General features: G+C 37.8%; 1 protein-coding gene across 2 annotated transcripts in view; it reads left to right on the top strand.

Moving 5' to 3' along the window:
* The window catches only part of LOC140150780 (COP9 signalosome complex subunit 3-like), a 60,588-nt gene that overhangs the window by 17,931 nt on the left and 17,835 nt on the right, over positions 1 to 24,822 (top strand). Inside the window, exons 2-4 of one of the 2 annotated variants that reach the window (XM_072172897.1) lie at positions 5,336 to 5,465; positions 11,244 to 11,340; positions 11,697 to 11,718. In XM_072172897.1, the coding sequence (XP_072028998.1) occupies positions 5,336 to 5,465; positions 11,244 to 11,340; positions 11,697 to 11,718 (249 nt within the window). Of the gene's footprint in view, positions 1 to 5,335; positions 5,466 to 11,243; positions 11,363 to 11,696; positions 11,719 to 24,822 lie in introns of both variants that reach the window. The other variant, XM_072172895.1, reaches the window with a different exon arrangement.

The following is a 24,822-nucleotide window of genomic DNA, read 5'->3' as shown; positions in this document are numbered from 1 at the left end:
AGTATCTTAATCAACATCGGAAAGGTAAGATCGCACCGGTTACTGAGTCTAGTCCCAAACAAAAATGTTTGGTAGACTCATAACCGGTGCGATCTTACCTTTCCGATGTTGATTATCCTGACCCCGCCACCCCTACAAGTTTGGTCCGAGTAGGGGATCCCAAGTCGGATAAGGGACGATCATATGGTGTGACGTCACCTTTTGGGTGAGTCCACCGGGGGATCGGGGGTTTTTTGTTATTTATTCATTTATGTGGGACAAAATGACTATTGGTTTTTCCGCATCTCGGGATCGATGCAAGAAGTATCTTAATCAACATCGGAAAGGTAAGCTCGCACCGGTTATGAGTCTACCAAACATTTTTGTTTGGGACTATACTGCTTTCTTAGCAAACCTTGTGTTAAAGAAAAACAACATACTGGTACAGCTATCTTCTGTAGATAGCAAACTGTTTGTTAAAGAACAGTAGCATACTGCCTCTTATGTAGATAGCAAACCTTGATTACCAAGAAAATCAGCATACTGCTTTCTTAGATAGCAAACCTTGTGTTAAAATGAAAAGCATTATACTGCTATCTTCAGTGAATAGTAAACTTGGTAATATAGAGAAATGCAGCATACTGAATTCTTCAGGAGATAGCAAACCTTGTAATATATAGAGGAAAGTCAGCATACTGCTTTCTTAGATAACAAACCTTGAGTTTAAAATGAAAATCAGCATACTGCTATTTTCATTTTAATAATAGCAAACATTGCAATATCATCAGTAGATAGCAAACTTTGTAAAAAGCAGCATACTGCTATCTTCAGTAGATAGCAAACATTGTAATATAGAGAAATGCAGCATACTGCTATCTTCAGGAGATAGCAAACATTGTAATATAGAGAAATACAGCATACTGCTATCTTCAGGAGATAGCAAACATTGTAATATAGAGAAATACAGCATACTGCTATCTTCAGGAGATAGCAAACATTGTAATATAGATGCAGCATACTGCTATCTTCAGGAGATAGCAAACATTGTAATATAGAGAAATACAGCATACTGCTATCTTCAGGAGATAGCAAACATTGTAATATAGAGAAATGCAGCATACTGCTATCCAAGGCATAATTTAGTGTCAGAATTTTGCATAGCAAAATTGTGACAATGTTTTATTTGGTATAGCAATAATCATGTATAGCAATGCCGTTAGTCTGTGTGATTGCATAGCAATTTGGCTAGATTGTGTAGCAAATGCGATGTGATACCAGTTATATTATGCCCTGCTGATATCCTCAGCAGATAACATAAACAAACCTTGTAATATAGAGAAATGCAGCATACTGCTATCTTCAGTAGATAGTAAGCCATGTGTTAAAAGCAGTGCACTGTTGTCTTCAGTAGATAGCAAACCACGGGTTAAAGAAAAACAGCATACTGCTATCTTCAGTAGATAGCAAATTGTGTGTTTAAAAAGAAAATCAGCTTACTGCTATCTTCAGTAGATATCAAACATTGTAATAGAGAAAATCCGTATACTGCTATCTTCAGTAGATAGCAAACCTTGTAATATAGAGAAAAGCATCGCACTGTTATCTTCAGTAGATAGCAAACTTTGTAATATAGGGAAACACATCGCTCTGTTATCTTCAGTAGATAGCAAACTTTGTAATATGGGGATACGCAGCATACTGCTATCTTCAGTAGATAACAAACCTTGTACATGTAATATAGAGAAAAGAAGCATACTGCTATCAGATAGCATATCTTGTGTTTTAAAAAGAAAAGTTGCATACTGCTAGAAAAGCAGCACACTGTTATCTTCAGTAGATAGCAAACAATGCGTTTAAAAAAAACCCAGCATACTGCTATGTTCAACTGTAGGTAAAAAACCTTTTAGAGCATAGTAATACATCGCCTAGATGGTGACTGTCCTCACACCCAATGTGATGTACCAAGGTCAGAAATGTGCTGCATTTTATGTTTTGCTTTGCTTAGGCTTGTTCTCATTTTAAATAATATGGAGAATGCTCATTGGCTTTTAAGAAGGAAAAGCTCATTTTCTGAAGTTTGACACAAAATCAGTCTGATTGGTCATCTGAAACATAGCACACAGACACATCAAATAAGTACATAATAATTAAAACTGTATGTAAGCCTATACTTGAAAAAGAAAACATTTACATAAAATACACCTTTAAATGTGGTACATGTTAATATTAGCATGAAGTGCAAGCCAAAACTATGTGATAAGATTCACGATCTAGACATTGCGATTAAAAGCCATGTAGCATTAGGCATGATTTGATGTGATTTTATCGTCTGGTACACCATTAGGAGTCTAGCTGGCTACCATGAGAGAGACACGCAGAGATGAAATACACACATGGCATATTGTGTCCCAGATTGAAGTGGATTAATTCATTTCAGTAATTTCCACATACAATTTTTAAAATGAAAATAGTGGTGTATGGTATGGATAATGTTATGTTGTGCTTTGGGTCTAAAACAGCTTGCAGTTGTTGGTCACACAAGTGGTTGATGCTCCCCTCCAGCCTCCCGCACCCACACAGACACATTAATAGCAAGTCAGTGTCATAACCAGGAATTTTTTTTTTGGGGGGGGAAGGCAAAATTTTATGAAAATTGTCAAAAATTTAAATACAAGGTCTAAATACATGTATCTAATATTGAATGCTTCATATTTTAAGCCAAATGCTATAGAATAAAATAAAAATGCCTTGGATAAAAGACAGTCATATTTGATACTGATCCTTCTACATGCTGTCAAAACAGGAGTGTGACATTTATGTGTTTCCAAGTATTTCTCCCAGGACAAGGTGGTTAATAGTACATGTAAACCGAGGTTACTACAACATCTTTAACATTTTGCTGTGCTCTCTTTTACTATGGGCAAGTATTGTCACAGTTGATAATGATAACAAATAAACTTTATTGCAACTTAGGGTCAACCTGTAAAAAAATGCTGAAAATAGGGAAAAAAAAAAAGAATTATCTCACCTGCATATTTACTGTGCATGGTGTGCATGATCCATATCTTGGAACGCCTATCTGGAACCGCCTGTCCCTATTTACAAAAAAAAAAAAAAAGATGGGGTGGCAAAGCTACCTGGTGGTCGAGGCAACTTTCAAAATGCATGTTAGAGCAAGTTCTGCCTCATGATATTGGGGGCAGCTTGTCACATTAAAGCTGCCGGGCATTACTATTGTTTAGGACCAGCTCTCGACCATGCGGGCCATTTGATTGCATATGACTGTATGAGCCTTGGTTTGATCCACAGCAATCTGGAATAAAAAAATAATCATGTGGATTGTACCAGAGATGACTTGGAGAAATGACATGTGCTCATATGTAAGTAGCATGGTAGGGTAGGGTTACAGGCACTTTAAAAACAAGTACAGTAGATGCTTGGTTCTTGATTGGGTTTCTGATGAAAGAAATGCTGCATCATCAACCGGATAATTTGGAGTTCTTCTTACGGACTTTGTCTTTGCTATGCATGTGTTTGTTTGTTTACCATTTGATGATGGTAGGTTCCTTTTTATTTTAGAGGACGGTGAGTTATGCAAATTTAACTAAAAGGCAAGATTACTTTTTGGCATACTGTACTCCCTGTGTAGTTAAACTCACGATGTAAAGCGTGTGCCACCTGATCTCATTCAAAATAATATGAGCTTAAACCAAGTGCACAAATATTTGAAAAGAAGACCTACATGTTGTAGGCTAGGCCAGTGGTTCAGTGTTTTGCCAAAACTTGAGAGCGATTTTGCTGCAGGTTGTTTTTTCCAGTGCAGCAATACATTGCAGTGAAATGTTGGCAAGAAGAACAGAGTCCCCCAAACAATGCTAATCCTTTGAGCAGACACACGGGGGAACACAAACTTGCAGCAGGTAGTGGAATATACATGCAATGGTTTCTTGCTATGGAAATATGCATGTGCAAAAATCTCAGGCTGTATACCAGTTTTAGACTGATGATTTCTGATTGTAATGTGGCATGGTAAAATATCAAAACAAAGCAAAGAAACAAAAACAGTGGGTTATTTATTTAAAAATTCAGGAGAAACAATAGAACTTATAGAAGTAATGATGCTTTTTTTACTTGAAAGTTAAGTAAAAAAATAAACCCAACCTTTGCTATATGGTATACCTCAGGTACCTCAGGCACCTTCCAAAATCCTTAAATGTCAGTGACTTCAATGATTAATGTGTTGAGGTGATATTATATAGGTCGATGTAGCTGTATGCTGAGTTGGGCTATTCCAGGTGAAATCAATACACCCCCTATTGCCTTAATCTTCCATACAGGGAGTGTGAATTTCTAATGGGTTACCTGAATGGGTGGCTCCATTTAAAATCTACACCCCTTGTGTGGGAGATTAACATCATGTCCTCCATAGGGGGTGTATGGGTATCACCCGGAATAGCCCATTATATCACCTTCTCGTTCATTAAATTTGTAACATTCTAGTAGAAACTGTCTATGATGGCAGACAATAGCGTGAGCAGCTTGTAAATGGTACACATTATAGAATGTGCTGTGTAGTTGATATTGTCAATTTGGTATAGCGTAGTATAGCTATATATTTAATCAATTGACTCGGGCTAGATGGGAGCAGGTGTCTGGTGTTGGCTTGGTAGGAACATCTAAATTGGATTCCACAGGGTGTCTTAAAATCTTGAACGTGAACTAAAATATAATGTTGGTAAATTGTTGACTGGACACTAAATTCAGCTGAAATAATGCACAAAAACGGGTGTTTTAACTAAATGCGTGTGTGGGCTTTGAGACAAACTATTAAATTAAGATGGCCTTATGTAGCAGTATGATATCAGAATTATACAAGGCTGGATGGGAGCAGGTGTTTACATCTAAATTGGATTGTACAGGTTGTCTGGAAAGAGGGGAAAATGTGTGGAATGGGAAATGGTTCAAATAATGTTATAGATCCCAATATGAAATGGAGAGCAACTTCTGAATAGAGGCCACCACCCTTAACCATGTCTCTTAACCCCTACCCTAATTGTAATTGTAAAACCTAACCCTAACCCCAATCTCTGTGGGTCCGGGGGAGGGGGCAGTTTTTGAAATCTTGCCACAATCACATAGAGTGCTCTGAAAAAGAAAATGTTTGTGAAGTGTTTTTACGAGACCAAGTGAGAATCTCTCACTTTTTTTTCTGCTGACAGTTTGACCAAAGGAGTAAGACTTGTGGCTTTTTGCAATTACCGGTACTTTTATAAGCTTAAAAAGCTTATCTGGGGAATAAATTGTATGAAAGATAAAACAGTAAGAGAACATGATGTTTTCTTTATTTTTTGTACAGGTAACTTTGCTCAACTATGTGAAGAAATCAACAAGAATCTTGAGTTGCTGAGAAAGAATGCAGCTGGTCTGGATGTCGTCTTGGAAACACTAGATCCTCAACTTCATTCTTTAGGGGTACTGGCAATTCTGTAAGTGATTGTAAATAAAGATAATTACAATTTAAATGTGCATTAGATGAAATGTCTCTTATTGTTCCCATAGTTTTTTTCACCAGGTTTATATTAGTTGCAGAATGCCCAGGGGGTCACATGTATACTGTCAGACATATTCCATCCTCAAGCAGGCTCTCACATTTCCTACATACAACACTGACCTACTTCATGTGAAAATACCACCTTCTGTGAAATCAAGGAGGGCTCCCACCAGACCCTCTCAGATTTACTTTATATTTCACTCATATGTTTTAGCTGTAGAAATCTTACTATAATTCACCAGAATCTGTCCATCTGTCCATCTGTTTGTCTGTCCGCCTCTTTTCTCGGAGACTGGGGGTCGCACGTTCCTCAAACTTGGTGGGTGGATGCAGCTTGGTATGAGGAAGAACAAGTTTATATTGGTTAGCGGGTCAAGGTCACCCAAGGTCATCCAGGGGTCAAATTAGTAAAAACTGTTTTTCTGGGAGACTGGGGGCCGCACGTTCCTCAAACTTGACGGGTGGGTGCGTCTTGACCCGGGACAGAACAAGTTTGTATTGGTTAGTGGGTCAAGGTCACCGAAGTCATCTAGGGGTCAAATTAGTAAAACCTGTCATATGGGCATGAAACTTGGTGGGTAGGTGCATCTTGACCTAGGACAGAACAAGTTTGTATTGATTAGTGGGTCAAGGTCACCCAGGGGTCATCTGAGGTCAAATTAGTAAAAACTGTTTTCCGCCTATTTTCTCAGAGACTAGGGTCATACGTTCCTCAAACTTGGTGGGTGGGTGCATCTGGACCTCAGACAGAACAAGTTTGTTTCAGTTAGTGGGCCAAGATCACCCGAGGTCATCCAGGGGTCATCCGAGGTCAGATCAGTAAAAATTATTGTATGGGCATGAAACTTGGTGGGTACAGTCAACTTTTAGAGTCAAATTTCTGGAAGGTCATTTTGGGGTCATCCAAGGTCAAATTACTAAAAACTGTCATATGGGCATGAAACGTGGTGGGTACAGTCAACATTTAGAGCCAAATTTTGGAAGGTCATTTCGAGGTCACAAGGGATCATCTGAGGTCAAATTAGTAAAAACGGTCCTATGGGCATAAAACTTGGTGAGTACAGTCCCCATCAGCCAGGTAATCGCGACAGCCGAGAACCGCCAAATACGGGTAACCGCCTAGTTTTTTAAACCTGCAAGTTTGAGGTCTGTAAAGATTTTTCTGTGGCAGCCATTTAAAATTGTAGTAGGGGTATAAATTTGGACCCAAAAGCTGCTCTTTAAATAAAATTTCATCTTTGGGAGCCTGTAAGAGAGAGAGAGAGAGAGAGAGAGAGGTCTGAAACCTTGTATACACTAATTGCACACTCAATTTGTCAAAAGTAAAAAAAATGTCTGTACATTTTTGTGTGTTGTATCACAGGGTCATTAAATCTGAGGGGTGGGAGCCCTCCTTGATATGGTATGGTCTGACCATTTTAACCTTTTATCTGACCACTTTTGGGGTGAAAACAAGTTTAATACAGCACCATTATTGAATTTCCTACAATAAACGGTGAACGCAGGTCAATTGTAGAATTATCGTTTAGCAAAGGCGTCTGTTATTGGTACCCCAAATGTGATCCATGATGTACATGTAGGAATTGCTACTCTTTCCAGCTAATTCCTGGATGTAAACACATTGAGTTTAAGTGCCCCAGGCAGAATGTCAATGTATAGATAATTCATATAATTCTTTTTGTGACACTGACAGTTCCATTTCCTGTGAATTGTAACACAGTACGAGCATGTAGACAAATATTTCTAGCTATATCTGGAAAATATGCAAATTGTTCTGAAATTGTAGATGATGCAAATGATGAAGATAGCAATATGCATTCATTAGATGGCAAACATGCTCATCTCCCAGGACACAGTTATGACCCTCATATATGTCTGTATATAATAGATTGACCTTTGAATGGGTTGGGTACACAAACTCATCTTCTGAGGTTAAATTCTGAGCTGCTACATGTAGTGTTGAATGGAAGATTAACTTTGGCAACATTCCTACCAGTACTGTGTTGCCAAAACTTTTCAGAGTCAGGCCTTGTCTTTTGAAAATTGCTGGCGAGTGACGAATCACTCTCCTCAAAACTTGGCAGGTGAGCTGTAAGTGAGTGATTTAAATCACTTGTATTATTATTCACCAAATGTAGGCGAGTGATAAAAAGCTCTCCTCAGCTTCATTTTAGGCGAGTGATGGCGAGTGATTGCTCTTGCTCGCCTCAAAAGACAAGGCCTGCAGAGTAGTAGCCCAAGTTACCCCAGGGTCGCGACCTAACTCTTGCAAAGTACAAAGTACAAAGGTCCATACAATTGGGCAGATAAGTAAATTTTGGCAAAGAGATTAGACCCACTTTCAGCTCACTTTTAGGCAACTTTTAGAAGGAATTTTCAGCTGCGATAGGGAGTAGCTTATTTGGGTGTCTGAGCTTAAGGGCTGGGGTATGAACGTTTGGACAGTATTTATTTTGGGACATCAGAGCACATCAGACATATCGAATCGCATTCTGAATACGAAGAATGTCATTCTGATATCAAATAATTTTGATTTTTGAAATTCGCAATTTAATACACATTTTATGGCAAATCATTAAAATTGATATTTTTGATATTTAACAGTACTTGAAGTAAACTTTATAAATCTGATGATTTATACTTAAAGTGTATGTAGGTGGGATGAAAAGCCGACGATCAATTGAAAATTTTGACCTTTCAGTATTGAAGATATGGATTTTTTCCCCAAAACACCAAAAAAGAATTAGGTCTTTTTGGGAAAAAATCCATATCTTCAATATGGAAGGTCAAAATTTTCAATTGACCGTCGGCTTTTCCTCCCTGCTACATACACTTTAAGAATATATCATTAGATTTATATAATTTACTTCGAGGACTGTTATATATCAAAATTTGAAAAATATCAAATTTTTATAATTTGTCATAAAATTTGTATTATATTGTGATTTTCAAAAATGAAAATTATTTGATATCAGAAAGACATGCTTCAGTATTCAGAATGCAATTCGATAGGTCTGAGGTGCTCTCATGTCCCACAAAAATACTGTCGAAACGCATAATAAACGCTCATTTTAGATCCCTTAAATAGCGTCATTCTATATGTCCCACTATGCTGCTTACTGCATACCTTGCCCATTATGAATTGCATAGTTGTGCCCTCAACACTTTTAGAGAGCACACTTATGACTGCTCTAGTGTGTAACAGGAGAGACAGTTAGCATTTATGAAGAGTTTACATGTAGGTGCAACACATGTGTGCTGCCTTATGTATTTTTTAATTTAAAGGTTGGTACTCTGATTGTAACACATGGTGTTTATTCCCTCACATTGAATCCCATCACCAGGGACAGGCGATTTGCGCGAAAAAAAATAGCAAATTGCGTGGAGATTGCGCGGAACTTTATTTCAGTGCAAATCATGTATCCCTGCCCATAGGAAAAAAATAGCCAATTGCGCGGAGATTGCGCGGAGAAAAGTTCCGCGCAAATCGCCTGTCCCTGCCCATCACCCAAGCAATTCTTATTCCAAGTTTAGAGTTCAGTTGCTCCAACAGTTTGGATACTTTAGAAGCAAATATGTGATGCGATCAAGCAAAATCAGTCGGAACTCGGAAATATTGATTTTGATATAAAGCCAAGCAAAGGAAATATTTCCTTTTGTTTCCTCTTGTTTAATTGTTCATATCTTTGAAACTGGTTGTTCAATTTCAATGGGGTTTTCTGCAAAATCCAGCTCTGTAAATGCTTTTTACTATCCTAGAAGAAACTGAAAATTTTATATTTCCGAGTTCCGACTGATTTTGCTTGATCGCATCACATATTATGTGTATTACTATGACCTACTATATTTTTGTTCATACTGCCTCAAGTAAACAAAACATCACAAGGTTTTGAATTCAATCTTTTACTGGAACCTACTTTTTCAACTTGCTACACTGCGTCTGATACCATCAGACTTCATCAGGCAACTGACCCGCTGGCCTGGTCATATGAACAAAACATACATGTATTCCAGGACTATAACTTGGGTTTTGAGAAAAATTTCAAGTTTTCACTTGATGTTGCCAAAATCATCATTTTGATCATCAAGTGGGATGATTTAAATGGGAGGAAATTAAAGCAAACTGAGCATTTACCCACATTACTCTTCTTCAGATATTGGAAAGCACTGACAGGCTAGGCTAGACCACACTGCTATATCTTTTATTGTACAAATTTATACAAATCAGTTGCAAAATTTAGGGTGAGTAAAATTTGCCAGTATTCTCAAAATGGGCCAAATAAAAGTGGTTACTTGTTTTCAACTAAATTTGATGTCAGTACTCAGTAGTGGTAAAGATATAAGGAGAAAATAAATTCAGGTTAAAAGGAAAGATGGAAGCCAAGCATTAAAAATACTAAAACATGCTCATTGAGCTATTCCAATTAAAATCCATTTACCCCCTATGGAAGACATGACCTTAATCTCCCACACAGGGAGTGTAAATTTCAAATGGAGCCCCCCTTCAAATGAAGTCCCCCATTCAGGTTACCCCAATTGAAATCTACACTCCCTGTGTGGGAGATTTTAAAGGTCATGTCTTCCATAGGGGGTATATGGATTTCAACCAATATAATTGGCTCACACAACATTTTTATGCAACATTTTATTAAACACAGTAGATAAGGCATTAAGTAATGCCACCATACACATTTAATTTGCAAATAGCCCGAAAGCATTTATGCACACCGTAGTACTTAATACAGTGGTGGTATAGCAAGGGAGTGGCTGGCTAGCTGTGCATTCAATGTTGGTAGAATCATTTCCATGGTAGAAATATAATTATAGTCATGGTACATATGTGTGCGTCAAGCAACTTGCTCACATATTGGCCTGCAGTAAGGAGGGATAACATCATTTTGTGGTTGCAATTTGTAATTTAAGTACCTAGGCAGGCATGCAGGCAGAAAGGGCAATCCAGGATCCAAGTTTTGTATGGCAGAATATGAACTGACTTGTAATGTGCCGGGACTGATGAATATTAATTTACGAAATTTTAAATGTGTACCGGTACATTAAACATTTGAAGAAATGTTGCCTTGCATCTAGATATTCAGTTCTACAGGAGCTGACAAATAAGTGGAGAAAATCCTGAATCTAATTCATGCATGGACCAAAAAAAAGTTTGAATTAAAAAAAAAATGAACAAATTATAGGCTTAGGGATATAATTAACGATTTCATCAGTTGGTTTATTATATCCCTAAGACTATCATTTGTTCTTTTTTTATATTCAACACAATTTTTGATTTTACTCTCCTCTATCATGTGATAGAGGATCTATCTAGGCAGGACTGAGGTCCAGTACATGTAATTTTAGTACTGGATGCCAACGCATAGTCGGTATCCCCTACAATAAACACTAGTGTATTTAATTACCGTACTGTTAAAACTCCCCTATTTTAAAATGAACAAAACTTGTATTCAACTTCAGTTGTTGCGTGAATATACTGTGATCCTATTATGCTCCTTGACAAGCTTGTTCCGCAGCGAGGCGACCACTCTCCTCAATTGTGTCATAGAAGACACCCAGGAGCTAATGAAATGAAGTGCTTACAAGCTAAACTGTACTCACTGACTAAGAATGTAATGTTGTCAATTTAGCGCTTACAAGATAAACCACATCTACTGACCAAGGAATGTAATGTTATCAATGTATGCTTGTTTACTTACAGCAATGTGAAGTTCACCCTGCCAGCAGCAGCAGCACCAGACTTTGAAACATTATTCTCACAGACACAGTTGTTTTATGGCACATGTAATGGTGAGCAGGTGCGATTCAGTACTGATAGCTGTAAGTACACTCTAGGACATACTGATATAGGCTTTGTGTAAGTTATAGATATATCACAGCAATGTGAAGGTTTCCCTCATGGCAGCAGCAGCCCCAGACTTTGAAACGTTGTTTTCACAGACACAGTTGTTTTATGGTACATGTAATGGTGAACAGGTGCGATTCAGTACAGATAGCTGTAAGTACACTTTAGGACATATTGATATAGGCTTTGTGTAAGTTATAGATATATCACAGCAATGTGAAGGTTTCCCTCATGGCAGCAGCAGCCCCAGACTTTGAAACGTTGTTTTCACAGACACAGTTGTTTTATGGTACATGTAATGGTGAACAGGTGCGATTCAGTACAGATAGCTGTAAGTACACTTTAGGACATACTGATATAGGCTTTGTGTAAGTTATAGATATATCACAGCAATGTGAAGGTTTCCCTCATGGCAGCAGCAGCCCCAGACTTTGAAACGTTGTTTTCACAGACACAGTTGTTTTATGGTACATGAAATGGTGAACAGGTGCGATTCAGTACAGATACAGTACCTGACGCGTGTAAGTGACCAAAACACGCGTGCCCCGCGAATTTTTCCACGCAAAACTCCCGCGTGGGAATTACTGATCGCGGTTGAATGCGCGTTGTAATCCGCCTGGGAGGCATGATGTCGGTCGAGGAGATACAACTCGCAAATTACCCGTGGTCTTCCGTGTGATCGCGTGAGATCGCGTGCGTGTATCGTGTTGTAGCGTGTTGTGAATTCTTGTCTCAAAATCAATATCGTTGTGTTTGTTCTGTTAAGTGCATGTACTCAAAACCAAACAAGATGACGATTAACGTAATTGTTGTGTAATTAATGTAATTATGGTCAACTCAACCAGGGAAAGACAGACTCAACGAAGCCTCTTGTACACTGGGACTGAACGACTGCTTGCCCTTTGTGTTTACACTCACATACAGGGATACACACACCGCACGCGGCGGGCCGAAAATACCCCCAAAACTCGGCATTTTAAAATCGCTCCTATTTATTTCAAATTTAAAGTATAGCTCTAAAATTGACTAAAACCACTCACCATAGATGAAATAAACAACCAATCATCATAAAAGTGTATTTTAACTTTTATTTTTTGCGTTGATGGCCTTTCAAAGTCAAGCTTGCTTTACGCAAGTTCAGCTCCCCTGACACCGTGCATAGCCAGGGTGTATGGTAGTCGGCGACGCGACGCCCCAGATATTTCACGTGAAATGCACAATGCATGTTTTGATCTTCAAAACCCCTCGTCAAAAATAAATGGTACGCGGGCAATTATCCAATTTTGTTTTTAAACCACAAGTGCAAGTGTTCCCCTTTTCGACATAATACTGAAATAATTAAAATGTTTGGTTGTTTGTGTTAAGTTTCTGAATTTTATTTTCGTTTGAAACACAAATTTTAATGTTTACTTTTATTCATGTTTCTTGTTTAAAATGTTTATGTTCAGTTCGTGAGTTTACAGTGCATGTTGTTCACAAAATTTGTTTCTGATTTTTGCCGCCGTGCCACGCGTCTGAGGCTGCGCATGGCGGAAAGATCTAAGACATTGCATGAGCACACATCTATCGCAAATTCTATGTCTTAGATCTTTCCGCCACGTGCATCCAGGTATGCACATCAACGAGTCTATTTTTAGCACTCGGTTTAGAGAGTTGTACAATATTTATATTTATGCATAAATTAGTTTTGTTTGAAATGTTAATGATTTACCAAAATATTGGCATTATTTGGGATGCTTCTCTACTTTGACACAATATATTTTAGGTTTTTGAAAGTTGTTTGTATTTTTTAAGGTTTAAATAACAAAAATAACCAAAAGCATGACAAGGGGAAAAGAATCGCGTTGTATAAAATTTCTGATTTAATTCCATAGCATGATGATTTGGAATATTTTGCTGTTATTTTACATGCAATGTTGTTTTCTTATAGACAAGGGATTCAAATGACATGTAAACCATATTTTTGGTTGTAAAATACCGGCATGTTTTTAAAGCTTTAAATGTTCCCACGTGTTATTAACTTGTTATGTTTCCACACACACGCGCGTGACTTTTTTACTCTGTGATTTTATAATATGCCGCCTAATACCATGAACACGGATGCCAAAACATTGTAAAATGAAAAAGGGAAAAATAAACCGGCACCATGTTTTAATTCACACAATGTTTAATTCTTTTTATTATGCATTTCCTTGCTTTGTTATTGATGTTATAAATGATGAAATTGATATGTACACAATCATGATGAAAAACAAGAAAGAGAAAAGACGCAACTCATTCAGAATTAAAGCTTTATTATCCAGTAAACATTTGAATTTTCCCGTCTCTTGTGTGATTTAATGATCTTGCAATATTGTTGGGGTTTCCCCACCATCGCCCACGTGATTATATAAAAGTCAGTACTGATCACTATTACAGTGACGTAAAAAGCACCACGTGGGTCTGCAGAAAGACCAATAGCGCGCGTCAAAGTCACCCATATTAGGGCATATAGGGCGTGTCCATCTTAAACCAGGGATATCTGTAGACTCACTTGAGGGTTATTGCAATGCATCCGATGGCATTTTCTCACGGTGTAATGCGCTGATAAAGGGATGCACCATTAGATATTATGGGGGGGGGGCCTAGAGAGTTTTTTTGGCTGCTTTGTGGGCAATTTTTTTTCGCCGCCCTTGTGGCGTAAGTTTTTTTTTTTTTTTCAATTTTAATGTATAGGCTCCTACCTTTATACAGAGTTGGGTAGGGATTTTTTTCATCTCACTAATGGGCAAAGCTTTTTTTTTCAAAAAAATTCCCAATCCCCTTCCCCGATAATATCTAATGGGGGTATCAAATTGGATGCAAACGCCTACGTGTCAGTATATTTAAAGAAATATTTGGACAACTTTTCCTCGATTTTATAAAAATCTCAACTTTTTTGGAGAAAAGTGGGGGGATGATTCAACACTTAGGATTTTACCATTTCTTATGTGGATCCGTTGATCCGTTGTCGGATCTAGGTCCGTGTTCTAGTATTTACCCTGTGGATCACTTAAATGCCCTTTTAAAATGGTTAAATGCTACACCACTTAACTTTCTAAAAGCCCCCGATTTATCTGTTCAGTAGGCAGTATTATTTGCACTTGTTTTCTATACTCTGTCTACATTGTGTTTTTAATTGCCCTAACAACAAGTGCACGAATAAATGTTAGTGTCGGCAACCACAGTGTTTTGATTTAATAACGTTATAGATTGACACTTATTAAATCATGTTCAATTGAGTGCTTACAAATTTCGCATTGCATTGGCTAGCTTTGTTTTTGGATGGGAAACTGATCAAGCAAGCTATATGCTTGTTTGTTCAGAAGTGAAACGTAAATTACAACGAGTAAACAAGATCAAACACCACTTCAGAAAAATAACTTCATCATTATTTAATGAGTTGGAACTCAAGCAAACGAGTTGGAACTTATGTATAAACTTTATAACATTTACACGCATCTACATGGGCCTGGGCCCCGGGGCCTGGGCACTGTATTCAGCAGCATTTTAATAGTAGCAGGCTTAACTTCTTTCTTACATGAGCTTAACATGTCAAAAATAATGAATATAAATGAATGAAAATATCTCTTATCGTATACAATTTTAAGCAGGAGTTATCGTTAAAGTTGATGAGTTTAAATAGCATAAGAAAACATAATCATTTATCTTCCTTCAGTTCATGTTCTTTGGTGAGTTGAAACAAAATTTACAAAACTCGGCTATTTTTACTTTCTCTGAGTTGAACTAATAGAAAACGTTAATTTTTCTTTGATGATTTAAAGCAAAAAACACTCGTTTTTACGAGCTACACGATGCTGCAAAAACAGTTTTTAGAAATCGAGAACAGATTAGCGTTTAAAAAGTTTAATGACTAGCATTTAAACGCTATAGTGTGTAGATATTGAACATTTCAAAACATGGTCATATGTTTAAATATTAAATGCTAGACATTAAAGTGTTTAAATGCTAGAGATTTAACTAACATCATTTTGTCCTCGATTTCTAACACTGTTCTGGCAAAGTTCACTGTGATATAATACACACGTAGTCCTGCCCCCCCTAAAAAGTGACGGCAGGGTTCGCCACTGTTAACATCCGCCGATACAACTAGTACCCTTTGATGGCGCCCCGTCGATAGAAGGAATTTCCTACAAGAAACCACATTGATTTGCGTGCTTTCGTATTCTCTAAACATGATAAAAGCGGTAAAATGGCAGCATTAGCTAGCTGTGCCAATGAGTAGTTTTGTTTGGCACGCAGTTACACGTACCGGTATCTACGCACAAACACAAAACGTTTGGCAGAAAACGGATCTGAAAATAGCATTCCAAAAACTTTTTAGGAAACTTGCCGCAAAAACATTATAAACATGATGTTATTTAGACCCTAAGTGTTGACAAAATATTTTTCAATATTATTTTTTTTTTTTAAATTCATGATCTTTATATAGCCCAGCATAATTATGATAGTCATTAAAACGTTTTGAATTAACGTTCGGTACAAGGTCCTAGTAAGTAGTATGTTTTTTTAGAGTAACGAAATCCCGGGAACGAAATGACCAAATAAATGAAATATGGGATTGAGTTGGTCAGAAACCCATACACATGATAAATAGACCTCATCATTGGGGGGAGATGATGGCATGGTCTATCATCCCTTTTCAAAATATCGAGAGGGGAGGGGTTATGTCCACCCCTCCCATTTGCTACAAGGTCCTAGCATGTTTTTTAGAGTAACTAAATGACCAAATTATGGGATTGAGTTGGTCAGAAACCCATAAACAGACCTCATCATGGGGGATGATGGTATGGTCTATCATCAAAAAAAAAAAAAATGAAGGTTTTATTTCAAACTCTAATGGTGACCCGCAGGTCAAATTGCTAGAATTGCACATTAAACACACCTAAACAGACAATGCAATTTGCAATTGCAGGCAGCAGCTTAATCAGCGCGAATATTGCAACATTGAAGCAAACAACTATACAAACATCCAATACAACCCAACCAGTGACATCCCCCAGTAGGCAATGAGGATAAAGTGCCTTGCCCAAGGACACAACACGTTGGCACGAGTGGGGCTCGAACTCACAACCTATGCATTATGAGTCAGGCGCCTTATCCACTCGGCCACACGTGCTCCCACTTTCATCCCTTTTCAAAATATCAAGAGGGGGGTTATGTCCGACCCCCCTCCCATTTGCTAGTAAAGACCTTATTTGCGTGCGTTATCCAGAGGTCAAAATGGTCCAGTCTGGGACAAACTCTTATCTCCATTCAACAGCTTGTCATCAAAATTCCTATAAGACTTGCGTGTTTACTTCTCTGAGATCATAACAGAATAATATGAGGCTACTGAGGAAATGACAGGTTCTTCAATACAATGTCAACATCAAGAAACTATTTAGTTTGAAAGTTCTCTGTGATATAAGACATGCACATGCGCGTGTTTATGAATAGTATAAGTACAAGGCTAATTAGAAGATAAATTACATGGTTCTTCGTTAAAATGTCAAAATTATATATAAAGGAAATTTTACAACATGTCAACATGGTAATAATTCATGATGATCTTTGTTGAAAGTTCACTGTGATATAATACACACGTAGTCCTGCCCCTCCCCCCTAAAAAGTGACGGCAGGGTTCGCCACTGTTAACATCTGCCGATACAACTAGTACCCTTTGATGGTGCCCCGTCGATAGAAGGAATTTCCTACAAGAAACCACATTGATTTGCGTGCTTTCGTATTCTCTAAACATGGTAAAAGCGGTAAAATGGCAGCATTAGCTAGCTGTTCTAATGAGTAGTTTTGTTTGGCACGCAGCTACCAGGTCCTATCATGTTTTTTAGAGTAACGAAATGACTAAATATGGGATTGAGTTGGTCAGAAACCCATAAACAGACTTCATCATGGGGGGTGATGGTATGGTCTACATGTATGATCCCTTTTCAAAATATCAAGACGGGGGTTATGTCCGACCCCCTTCCATTTGCTAGTAAAGAACACGGGGTAAAGACCTTATTTGCGTGCGTTATCCAGAGGTCAAAATGGCCCAGTCTGGGACAAACTCTTGTTATCTCCATTCAACAGCTTGTCATCAAAATTCCTATAAGACTTGCGTGTTTACTTCTCTGAGATCATAACAGAATAATATGAGGCTACTGAGGAAATGACAGGTTCTTCAATACAATGTCAACATCAAGAAATTATTTAGTTTGAAAGTTCTCTGTGATATAAGACATGCACATGCGCGTGTTTATGAATAGTAAAAGTACAAGGCTATTAGAAGATAAATTACAACATGGTTCTTCGTTAAAATGTCAAAATTATAAAGGAAATTTTACATGTCAACATGGTAATAATTCATCTTTGTTGAAAGTTCACTGTGATATAATACACACGTAGTCCTGCCCTCCCCTAAAAAGTGACGGCAGGGTTCGCCACTGTTAACATCCGCCGATACAACTAGTACCCTTTGATGGTGCCCCGTCGATAGAAGGAATTTCCTACAAGAAACTACATTGATTTGCGTGCTTTCGTATTCTCTAAACATGGTAAAAGCGGTAAAATGGCAGCATTAGCTAGCTGTTCTAAAGAGTAGTTTTGTTTGGCACGCAGCTACAAGGTCCTAGCATGTTTTTTAGAGTAACCAGGGATGTAAGTAAGCCTGAAGAAAAAACCCTGAAAATTGGGGAAAAGGTGCGTAAATTCAGGCTAAAAAGCCCCAAAATGGGCTGAAAATAAAAGAAATTGCGTAAATCTGGACTACAAAAAAACCTGAATTCTGTAAAAATCCTGAAAACTTACATCCCTGAGTAACGAAATGACTAAATATGGGATTGAGTTGGTCAGAAACCCATAAACAGACTTCATCATGGGGGGGTGATGGTATGGTCTACATGTATCATCCCTTTTCAAAATATCAAGACGGGGGTTATGTCCGACCCCCCTCTCATTTGCTAGTAAAGAACCCGGGGTAAAGACCTTATTTGCGTGCGTTATCCAGAGGTCAAACTGGCCCAGTCTGGGACAAACTCTTGTTATCTCCATTCAACAGCTTGTCATCAAAATTCTAGTATAAGACTTGCGTGTTTACTTCTCTGAGATCATAACAGAATAATATGAGGCTACTGAGGAAATGACAGGTTCTTCAATACAATGTCAACATTAAGAAATTATTTAGTTTGAAAGTTCTCTGTGATATAAGACAATCGCGTGTTTATGAATAGCAAAAGTACAAGGCTAATTAGAAGATAAATTACAACATGGTTTTTCGTTAAAATGTCAAAATTATAAAGGAAGTTTTACAACATGTCAACATGGTAATAATTCATCTTTGTTGAAAGTTCACTGTGATATAATACACACGTAGTCCTGCCCCCCTCCCCCCTAAAAAGTGACGGCAGGGTTCGCCACTGTAAACATCCGCCGATACAACTAGTACCCTTTGATGGTGCCCCGTCGATAGAAGGAATTTCCTACAAGAAACCACATTGATTTGCGTGCTTTCGTATTCTCTAAACATGGTAAAAGTGGTAAAATGGCAGCATTAGCTAGCTGTGCCAATGAGTAGATTTGTTTGGCACGCAGCTACCAGGTCCTAGCATGTTTTTAGAGTAAACGAAATGACCAAATATGGGATTGAGTTGGTCAGAAACCCATAAACAGACCTCATCATGGGGGGGATGATGGTATGGTCTACATGTATCATCCCTTTTCAAAATATCAAGAGGGGGGGTTATGTCCGACCCCCCCATTGCTAGTAAAGAACACGGGGTAAAGACCTTATTTGCGTGCGTTATCCAGAGGTCAAAATGGCCCAGTCTGGGACAAACTCTTGTTATCTCCATTCAACAGCTTGTCATCAAAATTCCTATAAGACTTGCGTGTTTACTTCTCTGAGATCATAACAGAATAATATGAGGCTACGGAGGAAATGACAGGTTCTTCAATACAATGTCAACATTAAGAAATTATTTAGTTTGAAAGTTCTGTGATATAAGACATGTGCGTGTTTATGAATAGCAAAAGTACAAGGCTAATTAGAAGATAAATTACAACATGGTTCTTCATTAAAATGTCAAAATTATAAAGGAAATTTTACATGTCAACATGGTAATAATTCATCTTTGTTGAAAGTTCACTGTGATATAATACACACGTAGTCCTGCCCCTCCCCCCTAAAAAGTGACGGCAGGGTTCGCCACTGTTAACATCCGCCGATACAACTAGTACCCTTTGATGGTGCCCGTCGATAGAAGGAATTTCCTACAAGAAACCACATTGATTTGCGTGCTTTCGTATTCTCTAAACATGGTAAAAGCGGTAAAATGGCAGCATTAGCTAGCTGTGCCAATGAGTAGATTTGTGTGGCACGCAGCTACCAGGTCCTAGCATGTTTTTTAGAGTAACGAAATGACCAAATATGGGATTGAGTTGGTCAGAAACCCATAAACAGACCTCATCATGGGGGGGATGATGGTATGGTCTACATGTATCATCCCTTTTCAAAATATCAAGAGGGGGTTATGTCCGACCCCCCCCCATTTGCTAGTAAAGAACACGGTAAAGACCTTATTTGCGTGCGTTATCCAGAGGTCAAAATGGCCCAGTCTGGGACAAACTCTTGTTATCTCCATTCAACAGCTTGTCATCAAAATTCCTATAAGACTTGCGTGTTTACTTCTCTGAGATCATAACAGAATAATATGAGGCTACAGAGGAAATGACAGGTTCTTCAATACAATGTCAACATTAAGAAATTATTTAGTTTGAAAGTTCTGTGATATAAGACATGTGCGTGTTTATGAATAGCAAAAGTACAAGTCTAATTAGAAGATAAATTACAACAATGGTTCTTCGTTAAAATGTCAAAATTATAAAGGACATTTTACAACATGTCAACATGGTAATAATTCATCTTTGTTGAAAGTTCACTGTGATATAATACACACGTAGTCCTGCCCCTCCCCCCTAAAAAGTGACGGCAGGGTTCGCCACTGTTAACATCCGCCGATACAACTAGTACCCTTTGATGGTGCCCCGTCGATAGAAGGAATTTCCTACAAGAAACCACATTGATTTGCGTGCTTTCGTATTCTCTAAACATGGTAAACGCGATAAAATGGCAGCATTAGCTAGCTGTGCCAATGAGTACATGTAGTTTTGTTTGGCACGAGTTACATCGTATCTCACGCACAAACACAAAAGCGTTTGGCAGAAAGCGGATCTGAAAATAGCATTCCAAAAACTTTTTAGGAATCTTACCGCAAAACATTATAAACATGATGTTATTTAGACCCCTAAGTGTTGACAAAATATTTTTCAATATTATTTTTAAAAAATTTCATGATCTTTATATAGCCCAGCATAATTATGATAGTCATTAAAAGCGTTTTGAATTAACGTTCGGTACAAGGTCCTAGTAAGTAGTATGTTTTTTAGAGTAACGAAATGACCAAATAAATGAAATATGGGATTGAGTTGGTCAGAAACCCATACACATGATAAATAGACCTCATCATTGGGGGGTGGAGATGATGGCATGGTCTATCATCCCTTTTCAAAATATCGCGAGGGGGAGGGGGTTATGTCCACCCCCTCCCATTTGCTACAAGGTCCTAGCATGTTTTTAGAGTAACGAAATGACCAATGGGATTGAGTTGGTCAGAAACCCATAAACAGACCTCATCATGGGGGGATGATGGTATGGTCTATCATCCCTTTTCAAAATATCAAGAGGGGGTTATGTCCAACCCCTCCCATTTGCTAGTAAAGACCTTATTTGCGTGCGTTATCCAGAGGTCAAAATGGTCCAGTCTGGGACAAACTCTTGTTATCTCCATTCAACAGCTTGTCATCAAAATTCGTGTTTACTTCTCTGAGATCATAACAGAATAATATGAGGCTACTGAGGAAATGACAGGTTCTTCAATACAATGTCAACATCAAGAAATCATTTAGCTGGAAAGTTCTCTGTGATATAAGATATGCGCATGTTTATGAATAGCAAAAGTACAAGGCTAATTAGAAGATAAATTACAACATGGTTCTTCGTTAAAATGTCAAAATTATAAAGGAAATTTTACAACATGTCAACATGGTAATAATTCATCTTTGTTGAAAGTTCACTGTGATATAATACACACGTAGTCCTGCCCCCTCCCCTAAAAAGTGACGGCAGGGTTCGCCACTGTTAACATCCGCCGATACAACTAGTACCCTTTGATGAAAGATTCGACGATCTCCAGAATGAAGTAGCACCGCTCAGTTATGGGGAGGTCTCCACGCAGTTTCTACAGGATTTGGAGAAGGCAAAGCTGCAACCTAACCAGAGAGGCCATATGTTAGAAGAGCTCGCAGATGTCTCTACTTTTAAGCAATAGCCACTATTATTAACCAAACGGCTCTTTTCAGAGCCATCAAAACATCCAAAAAGAGAGATGCATGTGTCAATTAGATAAATGAATATGAGTAATGAATTTTGAATATTGCAATTGCAATGTTGTTTGGGGAAGATGTAACAAAACCCTTAGTAATAAAGAATACAGAGCAGCAAAAATGATTACAGGTGCATGAGTCAAGTACATAAGCGTTAAATGTTTTAAACTGGAAAAATCTTGAAGAAAAGTTATACATGAACGAAGCAGTTATTTATCTATCTATCTATGCATTTACCATTCATCTGGAAATGCTAGAACTTATTTATTTATCTATTTATTAATTTATTTTTCATCTATAATCTCTGAGATGATACCGATGAATAGCTTGTCCGTAGCAACGAAGCAACGCAGCAACAAACCGTAGCATGCAATAGCGGGGCCACCATTGGTTAGCTAATGCTGCCATTTTACCGCTTTTACCATGTTTAGAGAATACGAAAGCACGCAAATCAATGTGGTTTCTTGTAGGAAATTCCTTCTATCGACGGGCACCATCAAAGGGTACTAGTTGTATCGGCGGATGTTAACAGTGGCAAACCCTGCCGTCACTTTTTAGGGGGGAGGGGCAGGACTACGTGTGTATTCAGGCATGAGACTGCACTTTCCTAAAAAAAACCTGAAAAAACTGAAAATGCGCGTGAAATTGGGCAAAAAGTACCAAAAACAGGCTGAAATTAAATAAAGTTGCGGAAATTTTGACTATAAAAAAAACTGAATTCAGTTTTTAAACTGAAAATTCTCATGCCTGTGTATTATATCAGTGAACTTCCAACAAAGATCATCATGAATTATTACCATGTTGAAATGTTGTAAAATTTCCTTTATAATTTCACATTTTAACGAAGAACCATGTTGTAATTTATCTTCTAATTAGCCTTGTACTTTTGCTATTCATAAACACGCGCATGTGCATGTCTTATATCACAGAGAACTTTCAAACTAAATAATTTCTTGATGTTGACATTGTATTGAAGAACCTGTCATTTCCTCAGTAGCCTCATATTATTCTGTTATGATCTCAGAGAAGTAAACACGCAAGTCTTTAATTTGATGACAAGCTGTTGAATGGAGATAAGAGTTTGTCCCAGATAAAGTGTTTTTTAAACAAACAAACAAACAAACGAACGAATCAAACAAACAAACAAACGAATCATTCATCTTTCTTTTCGTCAAAAGAAAGATGAATGATTCGCTTGTTTTTAGTAAACTCATTATGAAACTTGTAGTTTGTTTTAAAATCATCAAAGAAAGATGAATGTTCTGTTTCTAAGTTCAACTCAAAATTTAATAAAAATATAGTGTTATATAGTTTGTTTTAAATCAACGAAGAAAGCGGACCTTAATTTTTGAGGGGCTCGATTGCACCAGAGAGCTCCTAACAACATTTCAGGAGTACGTTCTAATAATACAGATATTAAAAGATTGAGCTCCTGGTTGAGCACCTTAGTAAACTCAGGAGAGTGATTAACAGAGCTCCTGCAATTCTCAAAAATGAAGGCCTGTGAAAGATAAATGTACAAAAGGCAAACTGTTTCATATTTGTTGCAACTCATCAAAGATAGATGAACGATTTCATATTTTCTTATGCTCTTCAAACTCATCAAAGAAAGATTTGTTTAAAATACGATATTTATGAAATTGTTTTTAGCTTTACCTTTACTAAATTATTTTTTCTGGTCCAAAGAAAAACAGGGTTTGATTCTATACTTATCAAAGAAAGAAGACTATTTCGTTTGCTTTCGTTCAATTTAAACTCATTAAAGAAAGATTACCATTTTATTTTATTTTATTTTATTTTGGTTAAAAGTCATCTCAGATAGATGATTGTTTTGTGAAATGTTTGATTTTGTTTTATCACTGTGTTTTGTTTTGATTTATCAAATATAGTTTGATTTTGTTTGAAAATGGTTTGGTTTTGGATAGTTCACTTCTGATGAAAGAAAATTGTTAACTTGTTTTATTAGTCCGACGAGTAGGACCTGTTTTTTTCTTAGTTTACCAACCATCTAACTCTGATCGCTCAAGAAAGATTAACCACAAAAGTCCACTAATTGCTCCTCCCGAAAAAAGCTTTTATTTTGGGGGGCGCGGTCACTGGACTTTCGCGATTCGTCTTTCTTGCGCCATGTGAGATAGTGATCATAGTGTGAAATGTGTATAGTCTAGTACACTCTGGTAACTTAGAAATAAAAGGTCCTGGGGAGCTATGGTCACTGGACTTTCGCGATTCGTCTTTCTTGCGCCATGTGAGATAGTGATCATAGTGTGAAATGTGTATAGTCTAGTACACTCTGGTAACTTAGAAATAAAAGGTCCTACTCGTCGGACTATGTTTTATCAAATCCACAACAACAACAAAACCAGTCTTGATATGAGCACGCAACACGTGTCAATCTATAAAAGCACAGATTCTCAACTGTGTTGAGAATCTGTGATAAAAGCCAAAGTAGACCACCAACATGATAAAAACATTGCAAGGGGCTTTGTGGTTGCCGACATAACACACGCATTCATGCACTTGTTGTCATTGCAACCATGGCAACGAAATCAGAAACGAGTCTCCGAGTATTTCTAATTTTTTACTGGGGCCCGAGCACTGATGAAGACCTCAGCATCGCTGGATTTAGATGTTTTGCTGACTTGAACTTTTGCCATGTTCAAAGACTTTTGTCTGACACGGCGTTTATTTTATAGGCCTATTGGTCTAACGGCTCGCATCCAAACACTTTTACTTGGGTCATTGGGTAGCCGCGACCAAAAAGAGGGGTCATTGGGTAGCCGCCTAAAAAATAAAAAAGAGGGGGGGGGTCATCGGGTATGACTTTTCAAAAAGGGGGTCATTGGGTATAGTCAAAAATGTTTCAAAGAATATTTCAAGTGGCCAGGCTTCATTTTTTTAAATATAACATTTCAAAGAAAGCTAGATAATACCCCTCCAGAGGGAGGGCTAGGGGTCTCTTCCTGGTTGAAGG

This window comes from Amphiura filiformis, chromosome 4 (assembly GCF_039555335.1).
Source record: "Amphiura filiformis chromosome 4, Afil_fr2py, whole genome shotgun sequence".
NCBI lineage: Eukaryota > Metazoa > Echinodermata > Ophiuroidea > Amphilepidida > Amphiuridae > Amphiura > Amphiura filiformis.
Note: the sequence above shows the minus strand (reverse complement) of the source record. Positions and strands in the feature narration are given on the sequence as shown.